This window comes from Melanotaenia boesemani, chromosome 10, assembly GCF_017639745.1.
Source record: "Melanotaenia boesemani isolate fMelBoe1 chromosome 10, fMelBoe1.pri, whole genome shotgun sequence".
Taxonomy (NCBI): Eukaryota; Metazoa; Chordata; class Actinopteri; order Atheriniformes; family Melanotaeniidae; genus Melanotaenia; species Melanotaenia boesemani.
Genome location: NC_055691.1, coordinates 33,917,141 through 33,939,505, shown reverse-complemented (window position 1 = coordinate 33,939,505; position 22,365 = coordinate 33,917,141). Strand labels below are relative to the sequence as shown.

The 22,365-nt window shown below is 39.4% G+C and overlaps 1 protein-coding gene across 2 annotated transcripts in view; it reads right to left on the bottom strand.

Moving 5' to 3' along the window:
• btbd11b (BTB (POZ) domain containing 11b) overlaps nt 1-22,365 on the bottom strand; it is a 77,104-nt gene extending 54,739 nt beyond the window's left edge. For both annotated transcript variants that reach the window (XM_041997811.1, XM_041997812.1), the window contains exon 1: nt 21,214-22,365. In XM_041997811.1, the coding sequence (XP_041853745.1) occupies nt 21,214-22,066 (853 nt within the window). In that variant the 5' untranslated portion in view covers nt 22,067-22,365. The remainder of the gene's footprint in view (nt 1-21,213) is intronic.

Genomic DNA, 22,365 nt, shown 5'->3' with positions numbered 1-22,365 from the left:
TACTCTTGTCTAACTCTTACTGGAAAAAAACTTTTATTATTCACTGATTCCATTTCTATCCTAAAACGCTCCCTGATGCTTCATCCAAATCGCTTCATTCATGAGTCACGAGGAGACTGTCAGTGCCAGTGACAATTCCCAGTATGAGGAACAAATATTTAATTAAACATGCTGAAAGTCTGATGAGGCTTCTTGTATTTTTACTTTAGTACTATTTTGCACTCGCTGAGTTGAGTTTGAATCAAAAGCTGCATCACACGGAGCATTCGGGCAAAGGTGACACAGCACAGACTGTAACGAGTGCACACAGTGTGAGAGATCAGAGACACAGTATGACATATTAATCTCCTTCCCCCTCAGGGAACCTGACACCACCACACCACAACAGGTTAGAGAGGAAATTCAGTTTCCAATTGTCAGCACAGGATTCGGTGCCTGGTCTCTGCTCTCTGCAGATCTCTCTCATTCCCACATTGTTCTCATACAAATAAGCCACACAAACAATGTATTAACAAACATTTTGGCCCACAATCCCATCCTTACAGTAATACTTTAAAATCTTGAGAAACTGCATTTGACATATGTATGTCTGAAATCCTCCTAACAGTAACAGATCTCTGTCAGTCTTGTATCTGCATGTAAAGTATGACCTTGGACTCGGGACAAGGATTAGCTCATCAGCCATTTGTAATCTAACGTTCTCCTGTCTGATTTTAGTTTAAGATAAGGGATGCTTCTGAGATTAATCATACAGATCTTGTCTTAAAATGAGTGACATTGCTGTCCAAGGAGGAAGTCTGACTGGTTGCAGCAAAGCTTTGCTCATTGGAAACCATACACAACTCTGGTGGGTGAAACTTATCTTGGTAAACAGACATGAATATGACAGATGACGTTTAGAATTGCACAGTCTAAAATCTCTAATGAAGAAATTACTTCTGGACAGAACTTACAGAATCATATCAGAAGAAAAGCAGAATGCAGTTCCAAGCTTTGTATTCAAGCATTTTAATTCAGCATCATGTGATCACGTTTAACTAAATCTGTGTGGAGAGCTGTCATTCAGATCATAGATGGTGATAAGGTCCTGACAGAAGAAAGAGGCAATCATGCTAGTCCAAAGTTTAAAAAGCCTAAAAATGCCTGTAATTAAATGATATTACATATTTTCATCACAGAACCAGCCCTTTTGATAAGTTTGGTACAAACAATAAAGGATGTCAGCTTTCTGAAAGGCAGTCCTTTCTGCCCCTTCATGTAGACGGTTTCTGTGTTGTATTAACATTTCTGTGCCTTGTCTGTTGTCCATCTTCTTCCTCCACCATCTCTTCCCAGGATGTGAACAGAGCTCCACCTGAAATCCACAAATCATCTCTTTTGTTTGATATGTGTTTCAGCATAGCAAAAACTGATTGACCAGTTCCCTCTACTCAGCTTCTTTTCCATCACTGACCCACCCCATAACTGCAGAGTCATGCATCAGAGTACTTTTGCAGATGACAGGAATGTGAAGAGAAATAGTGAGAGTACAGTACCTTGTGGAGCTCCTGTACTGCTGACTTCATTTTTAGACACACAATTTTGTTTTGCTATTGACTAAATATTTTGTAAGTTATTTGATCAGTTAATCCACAAACAGATATTGAAACCTAACTTGATAACTTTTTAGGAAACTGGAACATTTTTTTGAAGAAGTGCTGAATGCAATAACCGTGTGCAGTTCTTGTTATGGTATTTCCAGGAACAGTATCATTGTGCCACTAACAAAAAAACACTGTGCTAAACTGTTTAGGACAAATCATTACTTTCTCTTCAGACTACAAACTGTCCTAAATGTCAGGTAATGCGTAAAGGGCTCAACACACTTGGGCAACCAACGACAGGCAAAACTCATCGCCACCCGGGTGAAACCCAACACACGAGACGTGACAAACAGAAGCAATGGTGGCAGCGTTGTGCATCATGCTCTCGTTGTCGCGCTCTCGTATCTCTTGTCTCCAAAAAATTTGATTGGTTATGATATTGGAGGGAATTTTGGCATTTTCAAAACAGTCCATGACGGAAAAGGTATGAAGGATGAAGAGTCAAAAGATGTTGCTCCAACTGACGGAAATCTTGCTGTTGACTCTACTGTACAAAAGAGAAAGAAAACCCAGGGTTCACAAACAATTTTACAAACAACAGCATGGTGAATATCCTCATTTGATATCAGACGTCAAGGTTGATCCAGGTAAATACAGAGCCTACATTCGGACAAATTCACCCTGGCTCCATGCGGTTGCCTTTTTATTTAAATCTCTATAATCTTTGCGTGAAGTATCGTAAATCCCATTAGATAAACAAGGCAGAATGTTAAGTTTTCACTGTACAGAAAAATAATGCTAATCAGCTGATCCCTGCGGCTAAAGCTCAGCAAACAGCCCAATAATGTTTTCCTAAAATGTCAACCTATGTGCTGTGCTCAGTCAGACAGCACATTCTGATCTATCTTTTAGGAAGAAAATTATTTGTTGTTATTGTTGTCATATATCTGATTGTTTATGCCTCAATAATCTGCTGCAATCAGAAAAAAAGACCACAGTGTGATAATTCTGCTTTCAGCTGACTTTCAGTAAACTGAATGTTGTCACTGCAAAAAGTGCTCTGGGCCTTCTTGCTTTCTTGCTCCAGGAATGTTGTTCATCATAATAGACCTTAATCCATGTGGCTCTCTGCCATCTTTCCTTTATTACACTATGGGCCTAAATCCCCTGAAGCCAACATGACCACAACTCAAGCATGTGGGTCTTTTCTGTTCATGGTCTCATCCAAATAGGTCCAGAGAGGCAAAGTGTAGTGATATCATAGGGTTTTTTTTTTTATTACCAAAGCTTCCAGAGATCATGTGAAATGCACACAAGTTCAGAGACAGATGGGCAATTAATGATTATAAATGAACTCCACTCCCTGCAGCTGATACTTAGACTGTGAAGGAGCAGCTTGTGTTAGCAAGGACAGATATGACTAATTAAGAGCTGTTCATTTCATAAACACTGATCACATGTGATGTGACACACTCATGTAAAATAAGGGTGCTTTCAAACTCCCTTCATCATGAACTGCTTCTGCAGTGATATCACTGTAGTGGTTTGGGCCCCCAGAGATGAGCTGTTGAACACAGTTAAAGACCCATCATCACGGGCTGCAGTGCCATCCACTACAAAATCAAAAGCACATTCAATAAGCCTGGAAATCCACGCAGAGGGCTCAGAGGATGGTTAACATTTGCAGCAAACACAAAACAGCACTACAGAAGACAGACAGTGCAAAGGCTGTCTTTGTGCCAACAAGGTTCAGCTCCAGCACCTCAGACCTGTCTCATCAGGCTTCTCGCTTGCAGAGATTATTGCTTCCTCCTGGTTGAACTGTTTCAGTGTTACATTTTATTTCAGAAGTCAAATGCCCTAATTGGGAATTCAAGAAGTTAAAGGTCTGAGGTGTTGTTTCAGCTAAGCTCAAGAAATCTGAGCTCTAGTCACATTATGTAATTTCCATTAGAAGACAACGTTAAGGATTTTTAAAATACACAAAAGAATCTCTTAATGTTCCTTAATGATGCTTTAGCTGCACAGAGATTTGCCAGCAGGAGAGAGAATCTGGTATCTAAACATCTAATGTTAATTCTCCGTTAGGCATGATTTGTCCTTAAAAAATTAATTTTACTTGGTTGTTGGAGGTAATTTGATCCTACTTAAAGAATTTACTCAGAAACTCAATGTATAAAGAATTCTACCTCAACGGTGAGATACAGAAATATAAATTCACTCATGCACTGAGTGTAGAGGAGACTGACATCACAAAAAGAAGGAAGTGGAGCATGACGGATGCCTAAGACTTGCTTTATATTTAAAAGTCTGTGCTCCCAGGAGTCGACCACTATTGCTTTTAAACTAATGAAAGCGAGGGGAGAAAGCTGGGTAAATATGACATGACAGGCTCAAGATTCATCTTATAATAAATCAAAATCACTATCACAAGAAGAACTCTCTCCTGCTTTGAGTTACAACCGTAACGTTGCTGACGCTGAGATGTGCAATTATCTCAATAACTCCTTTAACTACTTGACATTTAACTTTATAGAAAATGATGCTGTACTGTAAAAAAAAATATTCAGCTTCTCTGACCTATGATGAAAATAATTGTATCCGTATGAGATTCCTCTCAAATGTCAACATTTCAGGTAAGAAAACCAAATTGTGAAAATACGTCTTTGTCAGCTGAAGGAAAGTGAAAGATTTATTCGTGCTGGCTTCCTGCACTCATCAAACTCATCCTTGCTCTGCACCTATTTTTCTCCTGCTGACAATCAGGCCTTGAGAGGCATGCTTTGTGCGATAAGTTTGACATGATTTATTTGCTTGAGCCTGCATCACAAAGAGGACACATTTCAAATCTCCATATACAAATTTCACAGCTCATGGTTCCCAAACTTTGATTACACATAGTATGACCCTCTCTGTCAAACCTCAGACTGCACACATTCACTCTTAACCTTCACAGTGCCTGATGTAATTCTCTTATCCCTCAAATCTGAAATCTAATATGCCTTTTGATGAAAAAAGGTTGGTTGGGCGAGGTCAGATTTGGTCCGGAATGAATATGTAAATGGAGAATATCCGTTTTAAGACATGAAGTTATTATTGGGGGAAAATATAATATTTTCAAGCACCAGATTTTATAGTCTGATCCAAGAACACTGTACATGGTAATACAGCACCACTGATATTGTATTCCTTCATGACGTTGTGCTATAACTTGTATCAGTGAGTGAAGTGTAGATTAGCCAATCAGAGTGCAGGAAACAACCTGACCGGCAGCAAGACATTCAGCAACAGAAGTGCATACATGTAATGCCAGCAACATGTCAAAGAGGGAGGGAGGGATGTGTCTGAAACTCTGGATAGCATGCATAAACTTTGTCTGCATACATTTGGTTATCTGTTAAGGCTTTCTCTCAAGTTATGTTAAGCTCCCCTTAGCTACAACCAATAAAATCGCACCTATCGGAGCGAAACTGGATTATATACCTATGTCATTAAATATGTCATTATATATTTATATTTACATTTTAATCAATTCAAACAAGCACTCTGTACAGTCTTAAAGCGGTGTATAAACACATAAGAGTCCAGGTTCTATCTGGAAAACACATAATACAGCATTTTCTGTGTTCCTCCTGTATCTTTGAAAGCACTTCAAGCTCGTCCATTTTGTTAGCTGGAGAGCCCACGAGTCCCATCAGAACAATTTGATTCATAAATATAATTTTATGATGGAGCCTCTCAATATTTTACACAATCATAAGGAAATATATAGTAAAAACAAAAGAGGTGTATTAGGGTATGACAACTGTTGGGGATCAGTGCAGCAGCATCGTAACAAAAAGCTAAAAATCTAAAAAAAAAAAAAAGTCTCATCACTGAGGCCAGAAGTTAAAATAACATCTCTTTTCTGTTATTCTCCTTTGAACTACATTGCTGTTTAACATGCTCCACACACCACTACAGACACACACACACACGCATCAGTGGCTTAATGTACTGCTGCTGCTCTTGCAAGTTGTTGTCATCCATCTTTTCAAGTACTGGACTTTACAGTCACTGTGGCAGAGCTGCTTTTAGGTGCCGCTTAGCCCACTTGGTTCAAACCACTAACATCAAAGCAAAGAGATGAAATTGGATGGATGCGGCTTCCCCCCGCCAGCAGAGTCGACCCTAATAGTTCACTTCAGATCTAAATCCTCTCTCATCTGACACATGCAAACCCAGAAACAAACCGATGTGCAATCTCTTGTTTTCAGGCTCTCATCACAAATGTTTTTCACCTTGTTTTTCATATACGGCTTCTCCCTCTGTCTCAGTGACTCTAGCCATGTGATTTCATTGAGCAAACTGCACATGTCTGAGCGTGAAATATGTTTGGGGTCTCTGCAGGAGTGCAGTCAGGTGAGCATAAGATTTAATTCATTAAGTACTGCAGGTGTGTAAAAAGTTAAAATGGTGGGAATTACATTTGCAATCAGTCATCATTGCCTGGAGACCATTGATAATTTATTTCCAGGATGGAAAAACTAACTGAATTCGACATTTTCCGAAGTGGAACTCCATGTGCTTCATTGCAGCACTCTCTAGTGTTACATCCCATTTATTAAATATGACCTGCACTGATCATTTATGATGATAACGGTCACTGAAACTGGAGATTCTAAGCAGTGGTGGAGTTTCCACAAGAATCTCCTTCCACCCCAGAGAAAAAGTTTTGATCTTCATCTTCATCAGATGAAGCAAAAAGCACACAGTATTCGATCTCAGGTTTCCCAAAGTAGGAGTTGCAAGAACTGGCATGAATAACTGAGGTCAATTTTTGGGTAAAATTTAATGACAGCGCCTCAAAGGTGATTCGATTCCAGATGCCTGAGTAAACATTCATGCAATTAATGAAATTCATGAAGCTTTCCCACTGCATGCATTTTTCATGTGGGTTTGGAGATTATCTCAAAGTGAGCAGCCCTTCCTTTTGCAATCCTGCAACTCATCCTCTCAGCTCTCATCCTTTCGTTTACACTTCCAGCCAGGACAGAGCCTTTGTGGATCAGAGCGGTGAGGTGATGCCCCACTGTGCCAGGTAGAAAACTGACAGACACACCTGTGTCATCAGCACTGCATCATTCTCTCAGCTCCTCTCTAACCTCTGAGTCAGACCATGCTCTGAGCCTTTAACTGTCTAAAGAGAGAAACTGGTGGAACTGAAAGAACAGAGCAAAATGACGAGGCTGAGTCATTCATAGAGGGTTTATTCACTATTGTCCAGTGGTAGTGGTGTGGGTGTTTCCTAGAAATGAGTTGTTTTTATTAGAAGTACCTATGTAGAGCTCATCCCTCACATATAAAAAATGACTAAATCCAACTTTGTTGTTTATTAAGCTTCACTTGGAGGGATTATTATTTTTCTAATAACGGCAGCTCACAGCAGAGCCTTCACAATCTGATTCTTCAGGTCATTCACCAATAGTGCATGTAGGATTGATAAAGTCTATTGTGAGTAAGTCAGGACCTCTATATAATTATATAATATATGAAAACACACCTTTACAGTTGTGTGTAGGTGCATTTCTCCTCTCTTAGTATACAGGGCGCCTTAACCACACCTACAGTTATGTGCAGACAGATTCAAGTAACATGAATGAAGCAACAGAGTGTCACAAAATAGATCACTGTGCAAAATGTTTGTTTTAGAAAGACTGAAAGACGGTTTTTTTGATTGATAGAAAATGTCAGGTGAGCACAGAGTAAACTTCAATCTGAAAGTAAAATGAGGACTAAATGTGTAACAAGGAAAGGGAAACAGGTTGCGGCTATTTGTAGAATAAGACTGTTAAAAAAATAAATGTTTGCAGGTAGTTTCATAAGGGTTGTGTGCTATAAGATAAATAAAAAGTCAAACCACCACACACATTCAAATGACCTCATGAGGTGTCACATTGAAAAAATGTTATATAAAAGTTTCTGTCCCTTAAGCTAAATGTACATGTTTAGTCACATGGCAGATTGTGAAACTTCACTGCAGTTACACAATAAAGCTTCAAAAAATGTACAACCGTTTTGTTTCGTTTTCTTAGCGAGGCCCATCCTGACATGTAATAGATCATGTCTCCACTCCTGTTGTTCTGTCTGTTACATTGTGACTTGTTACAATGTCAGAGGCTCATGTGTCAAAATGCCATAAGGTGTGCAGAGGAGACCTGGCAGGTCCTCGTAAACCACCAACTTTAAAGTAAGAGATTATAAGAAGAAGGTATATAAGACTGTAATTATAAGCAGACCCCCAGACCAGCTCTGTGCTAGGATGCTCCTTAGATGCTGTGGAGGTAATGAGCCAAGCTATCATCTCTGATGGACAATGCTCTCCATCCTATAGATGCTACAGTGACATTACTGAACAGCTCCTTTAGGAACAGACTCCTCCATCCATGGTCAGGTCATTCCTCCCTGCAGCTGTCTGGACAACCAGCATCAATGTAATGTAATAAACACACACAGCAAAGTTGCATCTTGTCTGTGTCCCTGCAGCTTCAAACACTGCCAGAAACATCTGAAATCTATCTATCTATCTATCTATCTATCTATCTATCTATCTATCTATCTATCTGTCTGTCTGTCTGTCTGTCTGTCTGTCTGTCTGTCTGTCTGTCTGTCTGTCTGTCTGTCTATCTAGTTCAGGTCCCACCGTGCATTATGCTTCCCACTCGCTAGTACGTACTTTATTCCCTCCTTTTTCCAACTTGCAAATGGTTAGAATTGGATGTAAAATGTACGAGCAGGTTTATATGTTACAAATACATAATAAACATATCACACAGCTTAATAGTCAATGGAAGCAGCTTCCATCAGGTACCTAAATGCTGACATCTCAAAATTTTCTGTTGAGTATTGGTTGGTTTGAGACTGGCATGCCTCCAGGACAGAGGAGACAGTGATCTAAAAGGTTCCAGGAAAAAAATTAGTACAGTCTTAATTAAACTTTACAGTCATTTCAACTTATGAAACTTTTAGCCATTTTATTTTTGTATATTTACAAAGAGACAGTGACAAACTGCACATTAATTTAAAATTACCACAAAATAAAGGAGAAGAAAAAGGAACTTCACTGACTAAGCTCATCCAATTTATCCAAATATGCAGAAAAAGGTTTTACAATGTGCAGGACTTTCACTCAGGACACAGGGGTTCATGTCCACTCTCAAAACAAGGCTGCTAAGTTTTTTCTTTGCTCTAGCTACTTAGTTAGGGTTAAACTATAAAACTCTTTGGTAAGATTTAAGAAAAGGTCATTTTTTAATGAAAGTACTCTCACATCATTTACCACATTATATAAAGCTACTGTTTCTATGGCACTAAGTTTGAACACGTAACTGAGTGTCTCCTGGTCCTGATCCTTTTTCTTTAACCAGAACATAAGTCTGTTATAATGTCAGATGTTTCTTAAAGCTCACATGCTCACAGCAGTAAAAATGGGATAAAGTAGGTTAAGCAGAAAGTAAGATGAATTATGAATATCACATGTTGAACTTTTGGATTTCAGGAAGTTGGCACAGCTAATGGTTTTAGAAAAAAAAAATTTTAATTTAAAGTGTTTCCTTTTTTTTTATTATTAAAGCATCAAAAAGAAATCACAGTTACTATTTTCAGCAGTCTTCTCACAGCGTGGTTGTTCTGTCAGCCTGCAATCCACCTTGGACGTGGAACGGGACCAGCATATGTTAGTGATAAAGAAAAAATGCCACGAACAAAAAGCCATGTACCTTTGCCTCTGGTAATCTGTACCACATGTTGCTAGCTCAGCTGGACGTTGAGTAAACTCACTCAGCAGATATAAAGGCTAGAGAAAAGCACTTCGCCCATGTATCTGATCTTACATCACCAACACTCCACAGTGAAAACTACAGTTACAATCCAAAGTTTGATCTGAAGGAGATCAGTCATGACTCAGATGTACATAACCCAAGGCTCCCCGGTGGACCTTCCAGGCCTGGATTGACAGAACTATTAGAGGCCTGCGTGACATGTAGGACAGGACAAGGTTACCTCACCTCTGCAATTACCCTCCATCGCAGTAGAAGCAGAGTGAGAATATCAGCAGTAAATAAGAAACCTGGACTGAAGCAGACAGGAGAAATTGAAGAGGCCAGTCAGAGAGAGTGAGAAATGGGTATCTGAAATGAGACAAAGGGAAAGTGACAGAGAAGCAGTGTGGAGACACAAATAAAAGATGAATATCATCTGGTTTAATTTTTCAGGCACTACCATGAAGGTGACTGCACACAAAAACAGAACTGGAATGGTATAAATTTACTTCATTTAAAAAATGCACACAGCTGTATGCAGTGACACACATAGTCTGAAGGTCAGTGGTCTGAGTCTCATGGGAGGTAATGGGACACTGGTCCAGTGGAACAGAATCAGTACTGCATCAGCAAACCTACTGCCTGCTTGAGCAATACAAAACCCTATTATGAGAATTTTCTTGTGTCGTCTGTTGTTTACAAGAAAGCTGCCATAATTTACAGAAAATTAACAAAATGGTGAAAATTCATTTGTTCCCAACAAACAGTTCTAAGTCAATATGTAAAACAACATAAAAGAAATACTCTAAAAGAGATCAAATAGATATACTACTGTAAGTTCCTCTTCATTTCTCTGCAAAAATGTTTTTTCAGTAACACTTAACCTGCATCTTAACCCACAAAAAAATGGTAAGAAAAGTCCAATTTTTTTAATAAGAGGTCTTTATTTGGCCCGTTAACAAAACATAACAAAAAAATTAACATTGTTTTTTCGAGGGGGATATCTACCAGTTTAAAAATATTATAATGTGGTTTTCTGCTTCTGGGTATCTATTAAGGGACAGAAGACAAGCATCAGATTGTGTTCAACAGGATTTTGAGCAAAGTTTATACCATAATTGAAGCAAAATGTCTCAGAAACTGTATGTAACAAATATGTCACATTGGGCTCTTATGGGTTCAAATGTATTTTTCTCAGAACAATAACAACAATGCACAGTTAATAATGATAAATATTTACAATTATGCACATAGAGGATCTAACCTTCAAAACTTAGTGATTTAGCTTAAACTGAGGATGTCTCCTTTGACCAGAGATTTGCAGCCACAATACAAGTTTTGAGTTTGAGGTGTTGTTATTATTTGTGCTGATCTTTACACATGGACGGAGGTAGGGGTGTCCTGAAATGCCTGATTTACACTGCAGATGAAGCAATATAATGGAGAGTGCATATACTCGAGGTATCCTATCACTGGAGGCAGGAATCTCACATTTTCGGGATCAACGCTTAATTTTGACACAACAGGCACAACAAACAGCACAAGTGCAAATCAATGTCTATATCCATCTATCAGAGCATTTATACTGCTCTGTACAGCTCTATTGTCACCATAGCCAGAGGAAACTGAAGTACCAGAGTAACCTCTCACGGTTACTTTAGAAACCCCCCTTGCACCCACACATCTCAGAGTACATGAACCAGGGATTAGTGAATACTGCAGAGTGTTTGACATTGACTGCTCAGAGGGCACAAAGGAGACATTTTCTTCACCTTTACTAAGACTCTGTAAATGTTGAGGACACTTAAAGATTTATGGATAGAATATGATAAATGATCCTTAAAGTAACAGATCAATATTCTTAATTGTATGTAAGCTGTTTCTTATTCCAAAGATTACAGTCAGTTTAGCTAAGCATAACTGACAGCAGCTAGCTTTCTTTGTCTTATTTAGCTAGCTTTCAAGCAGCTGTTTTTGTTTTGCTTTTTGCATTTACAGTCATATAGTCTCGTGCCTGCATCTTGATGTTAACCATGCATATAAATCACAAAATCCACTGCTGATTATTTTATTTTCTCTCAGTAATTCATCCACATTTACAACAAATACCAAGAGCTATGAGTGTTTGTGAATGTCTCCATGAATCAAACAATTAATCCAGGTTTTTCTTAAGTAGGATTATGTAGCTAGATGCTCCGGGCAGATAGTAATTCCTTCTCTCGCTAACTCACTGACAGATTGGCCCAGTGTGTTTGATTTAGGAGAATAAACCAGCAGTCCTAATTAATAATATCAGCAGAAGATAACCACACATCCCCAGTGGAGGCTAATTGTCACCCCAAGCTGTTTTCTCAAAAGGCAAGAAACTGATTAATGTTGTTGCCGGTCAGCTTCTGACTGTCAGCTTTGTGTTATCATGTTTCATCACCAACACCAGTGTAACCAGTATCAGCAACACTACCAAGATGTGTGAGGACAGATCATTAAATGGTTTGCTGTGTGTCAGCTGCATTCATCCTAGGGCCGTGCAATATGTCGAATTTCGATTTACATTAGATCAGTGGCTCCCAGATGAACCTTCTGGTTTTCCATCTTGCAGCTGGAATGCAGTGAACTTGGGTGTAACACCATTCCTATCCCTGAGTTACTGCCTACGAACCAAATGGATCACATCACAGCTGTAAACACACACGGTGAAGCTTGTTTGCTGAGAATTTGCTCTGTTCATGATGATTCCAGCGTTTACTGTATCTGATGTTCATTTATAGAAGTATTTGTGTGCATTCACACTTCACAAACCATGAACTAAGTGTCTTGACTTGTCCTGACATGCAGCTCTTTCTCACACACATATCACTTTTGTAATGGCGCCAAGACAATTTCTTAGAGTTTCTGTCTGCACACATCAAAGAGAGAAACAAGTTCAAAGCTTGTTTACCAGTATCTTCTTTAAAATTTCCTGCCAGTTTGGCTGATTTAAATGGGATCATTTACCTTAATACACGATCAAGTATTCAGAACTCCAAAAGAGCGTGGCAGATTCTGATGCTTCTCAACTAATCCACTTGCTGGTACTTGTTTGTGCAGACTTTCTTTCCTGCTATAATAAGAAGTAGATGCTGCTTGCTTGGGTCTCATCTGTCACCCACAGCTTCTTTTATGGATTTTCCTGTTTTGATCCTTGCCATCTGTGCCTCTTTCTCTCCCTCTGCTTTTCTTCCAAAGTCGACATCGAACAATTCATTCATAGACTGAGCATCACTGGATTTGGCTCCATCATGCAGAGTAATTGTTGATCTACTTAACAGTGATGCATTATTTCTCTAGCTAAGAGCTAATTCAGATTATAGAGAGAGGTGAAGGTAAACTCGCTGACTTTGCATTCGTAAATACATCCAGTAAATTTAGTCGAGAGTGACTCAGTTCTTTCTGATGAGAGCTAATGCTGTCTTGATATTGTCATTCAGAAATAAAAACACAGAAACCTTCCACTGATAGTGAAAAGGAGGTTAAACACACTTAACACTTTAACACTTTCTGGGTTGACATTGTCAGGATAATAATGGAGTAAAGCTCATTTTGGGATAAAAGGTCAAGCATTAAAATGAGAAAAATCTGTTACACTATTCTTAGTTACAGCAGCTCCAGCAGTAAAAAGACACTGTGCAGCGACAGAGGATTTCACCCACGGCTGTTCATAATTAAACCGGATCTTCGTGCTCTGTTCTGGTGCAGTTTTGTCAGGTCTGCAATGAACCACCTCTGAGATAATCCTGAGCAGTGCTCTTTAATGTGTGTGTAAATGAGGTAAAACTAATCTAACTAGTCATCCACTGCATGAGTAACACTGCAATGGAAAAGTTTTCCTAAGAAAAAGGATTGCTACAGAAGAGAGTAATGACACAATCTATTGCAGGCATTGCCAGCTGGGTGCAGAATTGACTGTATTCTATCACTTGTCACCTCTTAATCAACTAAAGTAAACTTGGCTGGCGCTTTCCCCTCATTGTACCACATTCCGTGTCTCATCAGCATTTCTCGTTACCCCCTGAAATTCACAATTTATACCAGATCTGCTCCTGGGCCATGTGTGCGTCTGAGTGTGTCTGCGGCTGTCTGTGTCTGCTGCAGATTTTTATTCCCAAATGTATGCTGCTGTGTGAGGGTTTCCCTAGCAAAGATATGTTATATCTGACTAGCAGACATAATGGGGACCGGTCTCCACTGGTACAGAGTGGCACCGCTGCTGACTGCAGTCTTTCCTGTCTGCTTGCCTTCACCACATCACGTGTGCACCAGGCATCTACCTCACACAACACAGACTACTTGATAAGCAACAAAAGACCTTTATAAGGAACGGGAGCTATAATTACCTCAACGAAGCACTATTAAGACTGAACTAAGCCACGACAATTAAGTGTCACTGTTATAAAAACACATCCATTATATCCTTAAGAAACTCCCTTTTGGTTTTCTCACAAGATATTTAAAATAAAAAAAAATATTCTTTTTTTTTTATGTAGACACCGTTTGACTTGTAAAGCAAAATTACACACTTCCCACTCTAACAGTCCTATTGTTTGCAGAGGGTGTGTTTCAGCGCTGTAATACACCATTTTTCTGAATCCACTTTGTGTAATCTTGCAATTTCAGTTGGTGGTTTTCCATATTTTTATTTTAAGATTGCTTTCCCTAAGAAAGGTGTGCTCCTTTTGCTGAAAAGAGCGTGCATGAGCGACAGCAAAATATGTGTTCCGGGCAAGAAAAAGCAGGAGTGAACACAGCACAATGCCACAGAGCAGCATGACAGTTGTTCAAATGATCTCAAATTACCCCTCAACAGTGTAGTATTTCACATACCCCTGGCAACAACTCCACAAGATGCAAGGTGTTGCTGCATAGAATTCCTACTGCCGGTGCAATTGGTACTGTCTCCAAAGAAAGTGGGATGTTGTTAATAACAAGGCTTGAAAAGGCTTGCAACTAACATCAACATGTCATTTCAGTGAAAATATTGAAGTAAACAAGTTAATCAATTGTGAAACTTTAATTTCTTTGTGTGTGTTTTGAATGTTTATGCTTCACAAGTGATGGGACAAGAACAGGTTTACCATGTTATTGCATCATTTCTTTTAACAACACTGTAAAAAGATTTAGAAACTAAGAAGACCATCTCCTGCAAGTATATTTATTTGTTTGTTTCAACAGTGTCTGAAATCTCTTTCCATTGTTACTTAATACAAGAGTTCAGTTGCTTGACATTTAATTCATAATGTGGCATAATGAGGCTGGAGAGCAATGCTGCAGTGATGTTCTGAATGTGGTTGCAATGTCTTGCTGAAATAAGCAAAGCTTTTTGTCCCATGCAGCTGCTGCCATAGTTTTTCACTCATGCTTTTCTCCTCTTTGCTGTTAAATTACTCATGTTCTGCCCCTATGAGGACAACACAGTTATAATAAATGACATATTGATAATATGAATGTATCCAGACACTGCTGCCTATACTCACAGTAGCAGAAATGGGATGACATAATTATTTGGAGATGTTCTACCTGATCAACAACAGCATGGCTTATGCTCCTCTTAGGCTTAGTTTCCATAATTGTCAGTGTTCCTGCAGTGAATGTAAACCCCTTCAGCTCTACAGAGTAGTTATACTGTATATAGCTATATCTTGATGTTTAGATAATCATTTTTTAGCAAGTTTACAGATATCATCTGCTTGTTGTAGTCACACAGCATAAAGCTGAACTTTGTGGGCACCGTGTGGCCCTCTGAGCAGTGAAAATGAACCATAACTAAATAGAAAACCAAAACAAAGAACTCAACATCACTTTAGAACTGAAGGTAACACTTTTGTTGGATAATAATGTGATGTGAATTTGTCACTATAATTTCATTAAACAAGGTCATTTAACCAACTGATTATTTAAAACAACGAACTTGTAATGAGTTGTTTTGTACAGTTTCAGGATACATGGTTAGGATACATAAACTAAGTTCAGCATCTTTTGTTGAGTTTGCACCTAGACTCAAAATCAAATCTTAAGTATTTGGTCACTCATACGCAAAACTCTCTCAGTAGCACAGTAAAATATCTATGTTTAGATGACTTCAGGGTAAAATATTCTTTATAATATTTCAATCAAATCGGGTCTGCCCAGACTTGATTCATGTCACGGCTAATGTGTGACTGGAAACTTGTCCTTGGGGTGGCACGGATCCTTGAGTACAGCGTATTATGTTCCATTAGACAGTTTCTTTGACATGCACACGTTGTTAAGAAAATCAAAGAATCTCTGTGTCTTGGGTCTGGTGGGAGTCACAAGAAATATCCCACCACAGAGTAGTTTCCTGTTATGACAGGATACCACAGCTGAAAAAGGGAAATCCAACACCCACCTGTGAATAACACTGAGTCCAACATGGTGAGAGGAACCCCTGACATTTTGATGTATGTGTACGAGCGTATGGGAGTGAGTATGTGTTGGATGTGAGTGTGGGAGGTTTGCCATATGCTGGATGTGCTTGCGCAGAACTGCTGCAGTAGGTGTGAACAGACATTATAGAGCAGGTTAATTATGGATCTGAAATCTGACATATCAGTTCATGAAATAATCAGCAACAAGCTTTTTTCTCCCCTTGCTTTTAAAAATGGATAAACTGCAAAATATCCATGCATTTTTTATAAAATACCATATACCCAGTGCTACAGTACATCTTATGTTTTGGGATCGACTATTCTAGAGTTTTAAAACCACTAGTTTCACATTTTAATATCGTTATGGAAACCACTCAACATACCATTGTTTTATGCTCCCATTCATAATGAACAAACTATATATAGTATGTTAATTAGTCCCCCAAGTCATCTCATTATCTTTGGACAGAACAAAGTTTGCTGTTTCCTCTTACTTCTTGTCTTAATGGTGCACTTAGCTAAATGCCTGTGGATGTAGTTTCATATTTACCACACAGTCATAAAAGTAGTATAATTTTTTCCACATATCTTATAAGGAGAAAGTCCATTTCCCAGGGCATTAATTTACTTCTCTATCAATAAGAGACAGATAACAAGCCAACCAAATGATGAAAGTCATGTGAAAAATTAAATGCAACCCACAGAATTTGTTTTATTCTTTTGACGCATCTAAAGAAGTATTTGATCCTCTCTAAAAGGTTGGCGAAGATGATGCCATTAGCTGTGATTGCTTTCCACAGGCCCACATTAAAATGATGGGGATTTCTGAGACTTCTTAACAAAAAAATTGGATCTTGGGTTGAATTATGTAGGTGGCATGTCCTGGACAAAACTCGCATTTGACTGAAATTTGTAATTAGAGGCTAGAAATTGTAGAGACTTGCACATGAGCTTCCATCTAAGAGCAGTTTCAAATAATGTGGAGATTGTTTTAAATCCCTTGACAGACTTTCACGTTTTTTCTTAGGTCCTTTGAGAGCTCTTTAGATCTTGGAAATATGATTCCATGCACTTCAATCAAAGAGTATATTACATGCTAGTGGTTTGTATGAAAAAAAGCTTCCACCTGTCTCTCCCTACAGGAGACCCTTATAACTGACACCTAGTCAAGAAATCAAAATCGTACAGATTTATTCATTCATTAAATTCAGAGAAATACTACAAAAAAAAAGTCATTTTCTGAATAATTTATTTGATTAATCACCTTAATTACAAGTAAGAGTAAAAAAAAAAACAGAATGCCACTATGTTTCAGAGAGGATTGAGTGTTTGCTTGTTCGGATATGTTTAAAAAAACCCGCATGATGCCTACATACGTAGCTCATTACTAAGGTGACAGAGCCAAAAGGTTCTAAAAGAAAAAAGACCCACTGAAATAACAACCTTATTGGATTTGTGACAGCACAGAAATGGAAATCAGCTTTGGTGAAAGAGATGCAATAAAGATATTCATAAAGGTCTTTTCACAAAGCTGGGTCACCACCGTTGGTCTAATATGGAAAAATCACCTCAATTACTCCCACTTGGCAGAAGCATAGAGAAAGAATGGAGCGATACGGGTGTTGAGTTTGACAGGCAGAAGCTCCGTTAAGGTCAATCCACCCTAGGTTTCATTGGCTTGGTTTTAGTAGTACCATGTTTTAAATGACAGCAGCTTTAGAGGTCTTTGCTTTTTTGGATAAAAGATGTGAAGTAACATTAAATTTTAGATTGCACTTCCTAACTCTAGTTTCATCCTTATTTTTGTCTCCAACAGTTCCTTATTTGTCACTGGTATGATATGAATCATATGAATGTTTGAGAAAAAGGAAGCAGAAGGATGTCCAGTTTGAAAAAGAGAAACAGGTCCACAGAGGTGTTGAAGTGATGGTGGAAAAGTCAGAAGTTTCCAGCAGAGTTTGAGTTCATTGCAGGACAGTCGCTTCCTGTTTGATTAAGTGAACATTTGAATGCATTCACTGCATCATCAAGCCAGGGGAAAAGTAATAAAGGTCAACAGGCACCAGATAGTTAAGATGGTTGAGCCGATGTTTCTTTTACAGAAGCCAAATGTGCACAACAGGTTTGAGTCCTGGCCTGTAGCTCGTTGCCACATGTCATCCCCCCTTCCCTCTAAGGCCCATTTGCCCAAATAAAATTTATGTAAAACACAGCTGCAGCAAACCCTTTTGTATTTTCTAGATTACCAGCTTCATAAGTCCCAAAAAGAATTTAATGATTTAACAATTACTTAAAAGTACAACCACAAGACATTTGAAAACATAGCCCATTATAGACACAAACAGCCTAGTTTGTTGTTTCTTGGTCTTGCTTCACTATATCTGTATTTCACTGTTCTCTGTTCAGGAAACACAGGTTAATGTAACTGTCTTTAACAAAATACCTGTACTTGGAATAACCTCGAATATATCATTTCACACAACACTCTCTTTGCATTGTGTCAGTCAACCAATCATAATCTATCTGTTAATGCTTCTTATTTTTTCTTTCATTTTTTAAAAATGAAAGAAAAAATAAGGTAAACAGTTCTATTGTTTTCTTTATTCTCTTTTCACATTTTTTATACTTGTCAAATTTGAAATCTTTGGCCTTTTACTTACTGCTGTAACAACTGCAATGTCCCCAATGTGAGACTAATAAAGAGATGTCTGGCTTTTTATAGCCAAGCTAGCCAAAACAATGTTAGCTTAGCTTGCTGATATGCTCATTTTATTGTCATCAATACCTTGTTTTTCTAACAGCATTAGACAGTTTTTAGAGTTGTAAGCATTGTTGCTTTTAGGTAATCAGGTGCATTATAGCATTTACCATTATCCTCTTTTTCTGATAATGTCATTCTGTGTTTATTTGTTGAATCAGTCACGGTGAGCATTCAAAACAGCAAGTGTGCCGACTTGCTAGCGTTTGACATGGTGTGTAAAGCGAAACTTAGCTGCAATGTCCCATAAGAAAAAGTTGTGAGGTGCGATTTCAGCTTCAGGACACTGCTGGGCAGCAACAGCTCAAAAAATGCACGTCACTGAGGCATCAAACCAGTCCGAAATACAGAGTTTTAAGGACAGAAAGCAACGTTTTCCTTTAAAGTCTGAGTCATGAAGCCAAAACAATGAGGAAAGGCTGCAACGCCAGACTGCAATTATTTGCAAATCTTTAAAACCCATAAGATAGAAAAACAAGATGTCAAATGTTGAAAATGAAAAATTTGACCATTTCACGGAAAATAATATTAGCTCATTTGAAAGCTTATGGTAGCAACACAAATTCCAATAAAAAGTGGGAACAGGGTGATGTTCAGCATTGTGTAGCATCCCCTTTTCTTTTAACAACTGTCTGTAAACATCTGGGGAGTGAGGAGACCAGTTGCTGGAGTTTTAGTAGAGGAATGATATATTATAAATATTACATTATAGATGGTGGGATCTTCCAAGTCTGCAATTTTTCGTTAAGGAACATTTTCTGAAATCCTGCTCCTCCAGTTGCTTTTGATTTGTGCCAACTACTTTTCCAGCCTTTTGTTGCCCCTTTTCCTATTTTTTTTATTTATTTATTTTTAGATGTGTTACTGCCATCACATTTAAAATGAGCAAATATTTTCCATGAAATGGTAAAATGTCTCGGTTTAGACATCTGATGTGTTGTTTATGTTATACTGGAAATAAAATATGGGTTTATGAGATTTGCAAACCTTGTATTGTTGTTATGTACATTTTTAACAGTGCTGAAGTTGTATCTGAAGCCGAGGTTATAGTTGGACATTGATGATGTGGACTTGTTCTCACAAACAAGTCACATAATAGTTCATTTCATTGCTATGACTGAAGTATTTATCACATCAGGCCAACATTTTTTTATGTTTTATAGTTATATAATCATTACTACCAAATGAACTACATCGTATTCCATGACGCAACATTAGTTAATGCACTATTTCACTTTTCTTGCCTTGAGCATTATGTCAATATTCCACATGCTCCAGATGTTTTACTTGCATCTGGTCCTTTTAATGGGTCCATCGCTCCAACAAACCCTTTCCACACCTCTTCCACAGCTGGAGCCTCACTGTATGCCAGGCTGCCTGCAGAGTGACTGATATTCAATGGAAGGAGCTCATACTCTACACACTGACGTTTTATTGCAGTCTCTCTGAACTGCATGTCACCAGTCTTGGCATTTTTGCTGCATGCATCAGAATATACATGCACTGCATACAGAATGTCAGTCTGAGTCTGCCCATCAAATTGAAGCCTCACAATTCTGCTCTGAGCACTTAGACATAGAAACAGCAGACCAACTGACATGCAAACCCAGAGGCACAGTGAAGGTAAAGTGCTCTTCTTACGATGCAAGTCATCCCACTGTGATTCATCAATACGGTCACAGAGTCTTTCTAACTTCCTCTGTCTGCTGGTCTCACTCTTTTCTCCTTCACTCTATAGCTCAGTTTTATTCACATCACTCTACATAATGCATGATAGCACACATGTCCCCCAAGGCTTTTTATTACGTAAACCTGTTGCAAGAGGAGCCACAGCAGCGCTTTAACAACATCCATCAAAACAGGGGCAAGCATGTATTTGAGTGGTTACTGATGTATTAACAGTTAAGCAGGAGTGATGTCTGAATGCAATTACTTGTTCTTTGAACCCACTTCCAAAGCAAACACCTAAAACTATTTCCAAACATGGAAGGTGTGAACTACCAAGGAGGTTTTGTATGCAACAGAATCAGCAAATGTTCACAGGAATGAATGAAAAACCTTCCTTGGTTTGGCTGAAAAAAAAAACTCTGCAGGGCATCAGCTGGGGAAACCAGCAGGGAAAGGCACTTTCACCAAAAGCACTTAGGATGAATGTTGGACCCATTCTCATCACGTTGTGGATTAAGAAAAACAGCTGCTTACAGTATACAACAGATATTAAAGAACTGCATCTTTACACCATGATGGATGCAGGAGACCAGGTGGCCAAAAGAGTATCTCCCTGACTCTCATTACTACTCAGTTACTTGTTACCTGCCTGCAGCTCTTGCACTCTTGTTATGAGAGGCACCATTTCAGCTTCAAGGATGGAAGTTAAAGGTCACAGCTTCTGAATGAAAGAGAGGCTGACAGAATCTGGCAGCTGGTGAATCTGAGTGAATTCAAACCTGCCCACACAACCTTTACAGGACACATGACGTTTGTGTTGCGACTTCCTATCAGGCTTAATGAAAACAGGATCGCTTGGAATAAATTATGTGTGAATATGGACAAAGAGGGGGGATATTTTACGCATTGGAAAAATATATGCAGGATTTATTGGAACATAGAGAAAGATCCTGTTGCACTAACTTACAGTTTTCATGACTCACCGCTTGCATTCTTTCCGCAGATCAGGTGTTGCCAGGGCTGCAGAGACCCCCACATCTCTGCATCACTGTTGATGGCCTGTTCTAAGGTCTCCACAGTAAACTTGGGAATCCCATTATCTCGTTCCAGTAGCGCACTGCGCAGCACACGCGCGTACACCTCATGGAAGAGGCTCTCCATGCAGGCAGCCAAGTAGATCGCCGCGTGCTCGTGGATCCTGACCGCAACCCTGCTGTCGACCATCCACCTGAAGAACTTCCCCACGTTGAAGATGAGACCGCAGCGCGCCGACTTGCCACGGCTGAACTTGTCCTCCTCCGTGCTCATGTTGTACATGGACAAGGCACTGAGGGCCGAGCCGATGCAGTTCACCGAGACGGTCCATGACAAGATGATCTTTATGGCACTTTGGATCTCGTACTTAGTGCATTTCGCGTAGCGCAAACTCAGGCGCTGCGCTTCCTTTGCGACCCTAACCAAGACCCGGCTGACCAACCCCGAGAGCCTGAGCAGGACGTCCTGCGGGGGGGTTGGCAGGCTCATCTCCTCGTCCTTGCTCAATACGCTCGCCACTTCCCCGAGGCTCCAAGGCACATCCTCAAGCTCGGGTAGTTTAGCGCACTGCCCGGTGCACTCCAGGATCTCGGCGTCTTCGACCAGGACCGTGTTAACAGTGTCCAGACTGTTGTGTCGACTGTGCATCGAGTCGGTTAAATGCCAGTAATTCCCTCCATGTGCCTCTGAGCAGCACAACGACGCACTAGAAGATCTGAAGGAGTCGGCGGCTCCACCATAACCCGAATCTAGCGTCAAATCCTCCAGGGTCCTCGCTGCTGACTTGCTACTCCTTGCCATAACTGCACTTCATACTGTAAAAGAGAGCTTTGGAAAAGTGGAGGGAAATATTGAAGACGTCGTTGTCTTTACTTATCTTGGACGAAATCCGACTTTATTTTTAAGGAAAAAGTCCAGCCAAAGTTAGATTGCAGTATTCCACTTCAGTGCATCAACAGTCTCACGGTGCCTTACAGCGCAGTGCCTGACAGATGGAGGCGGGGCCGCGGAGAGCCGAGCGCTCCTGTCAGCCAATGGACTCTTGGGAAGAAACAGCTGTTTTAATTGGATCACTTTGAAGGATCAATAAAAGTATTTGA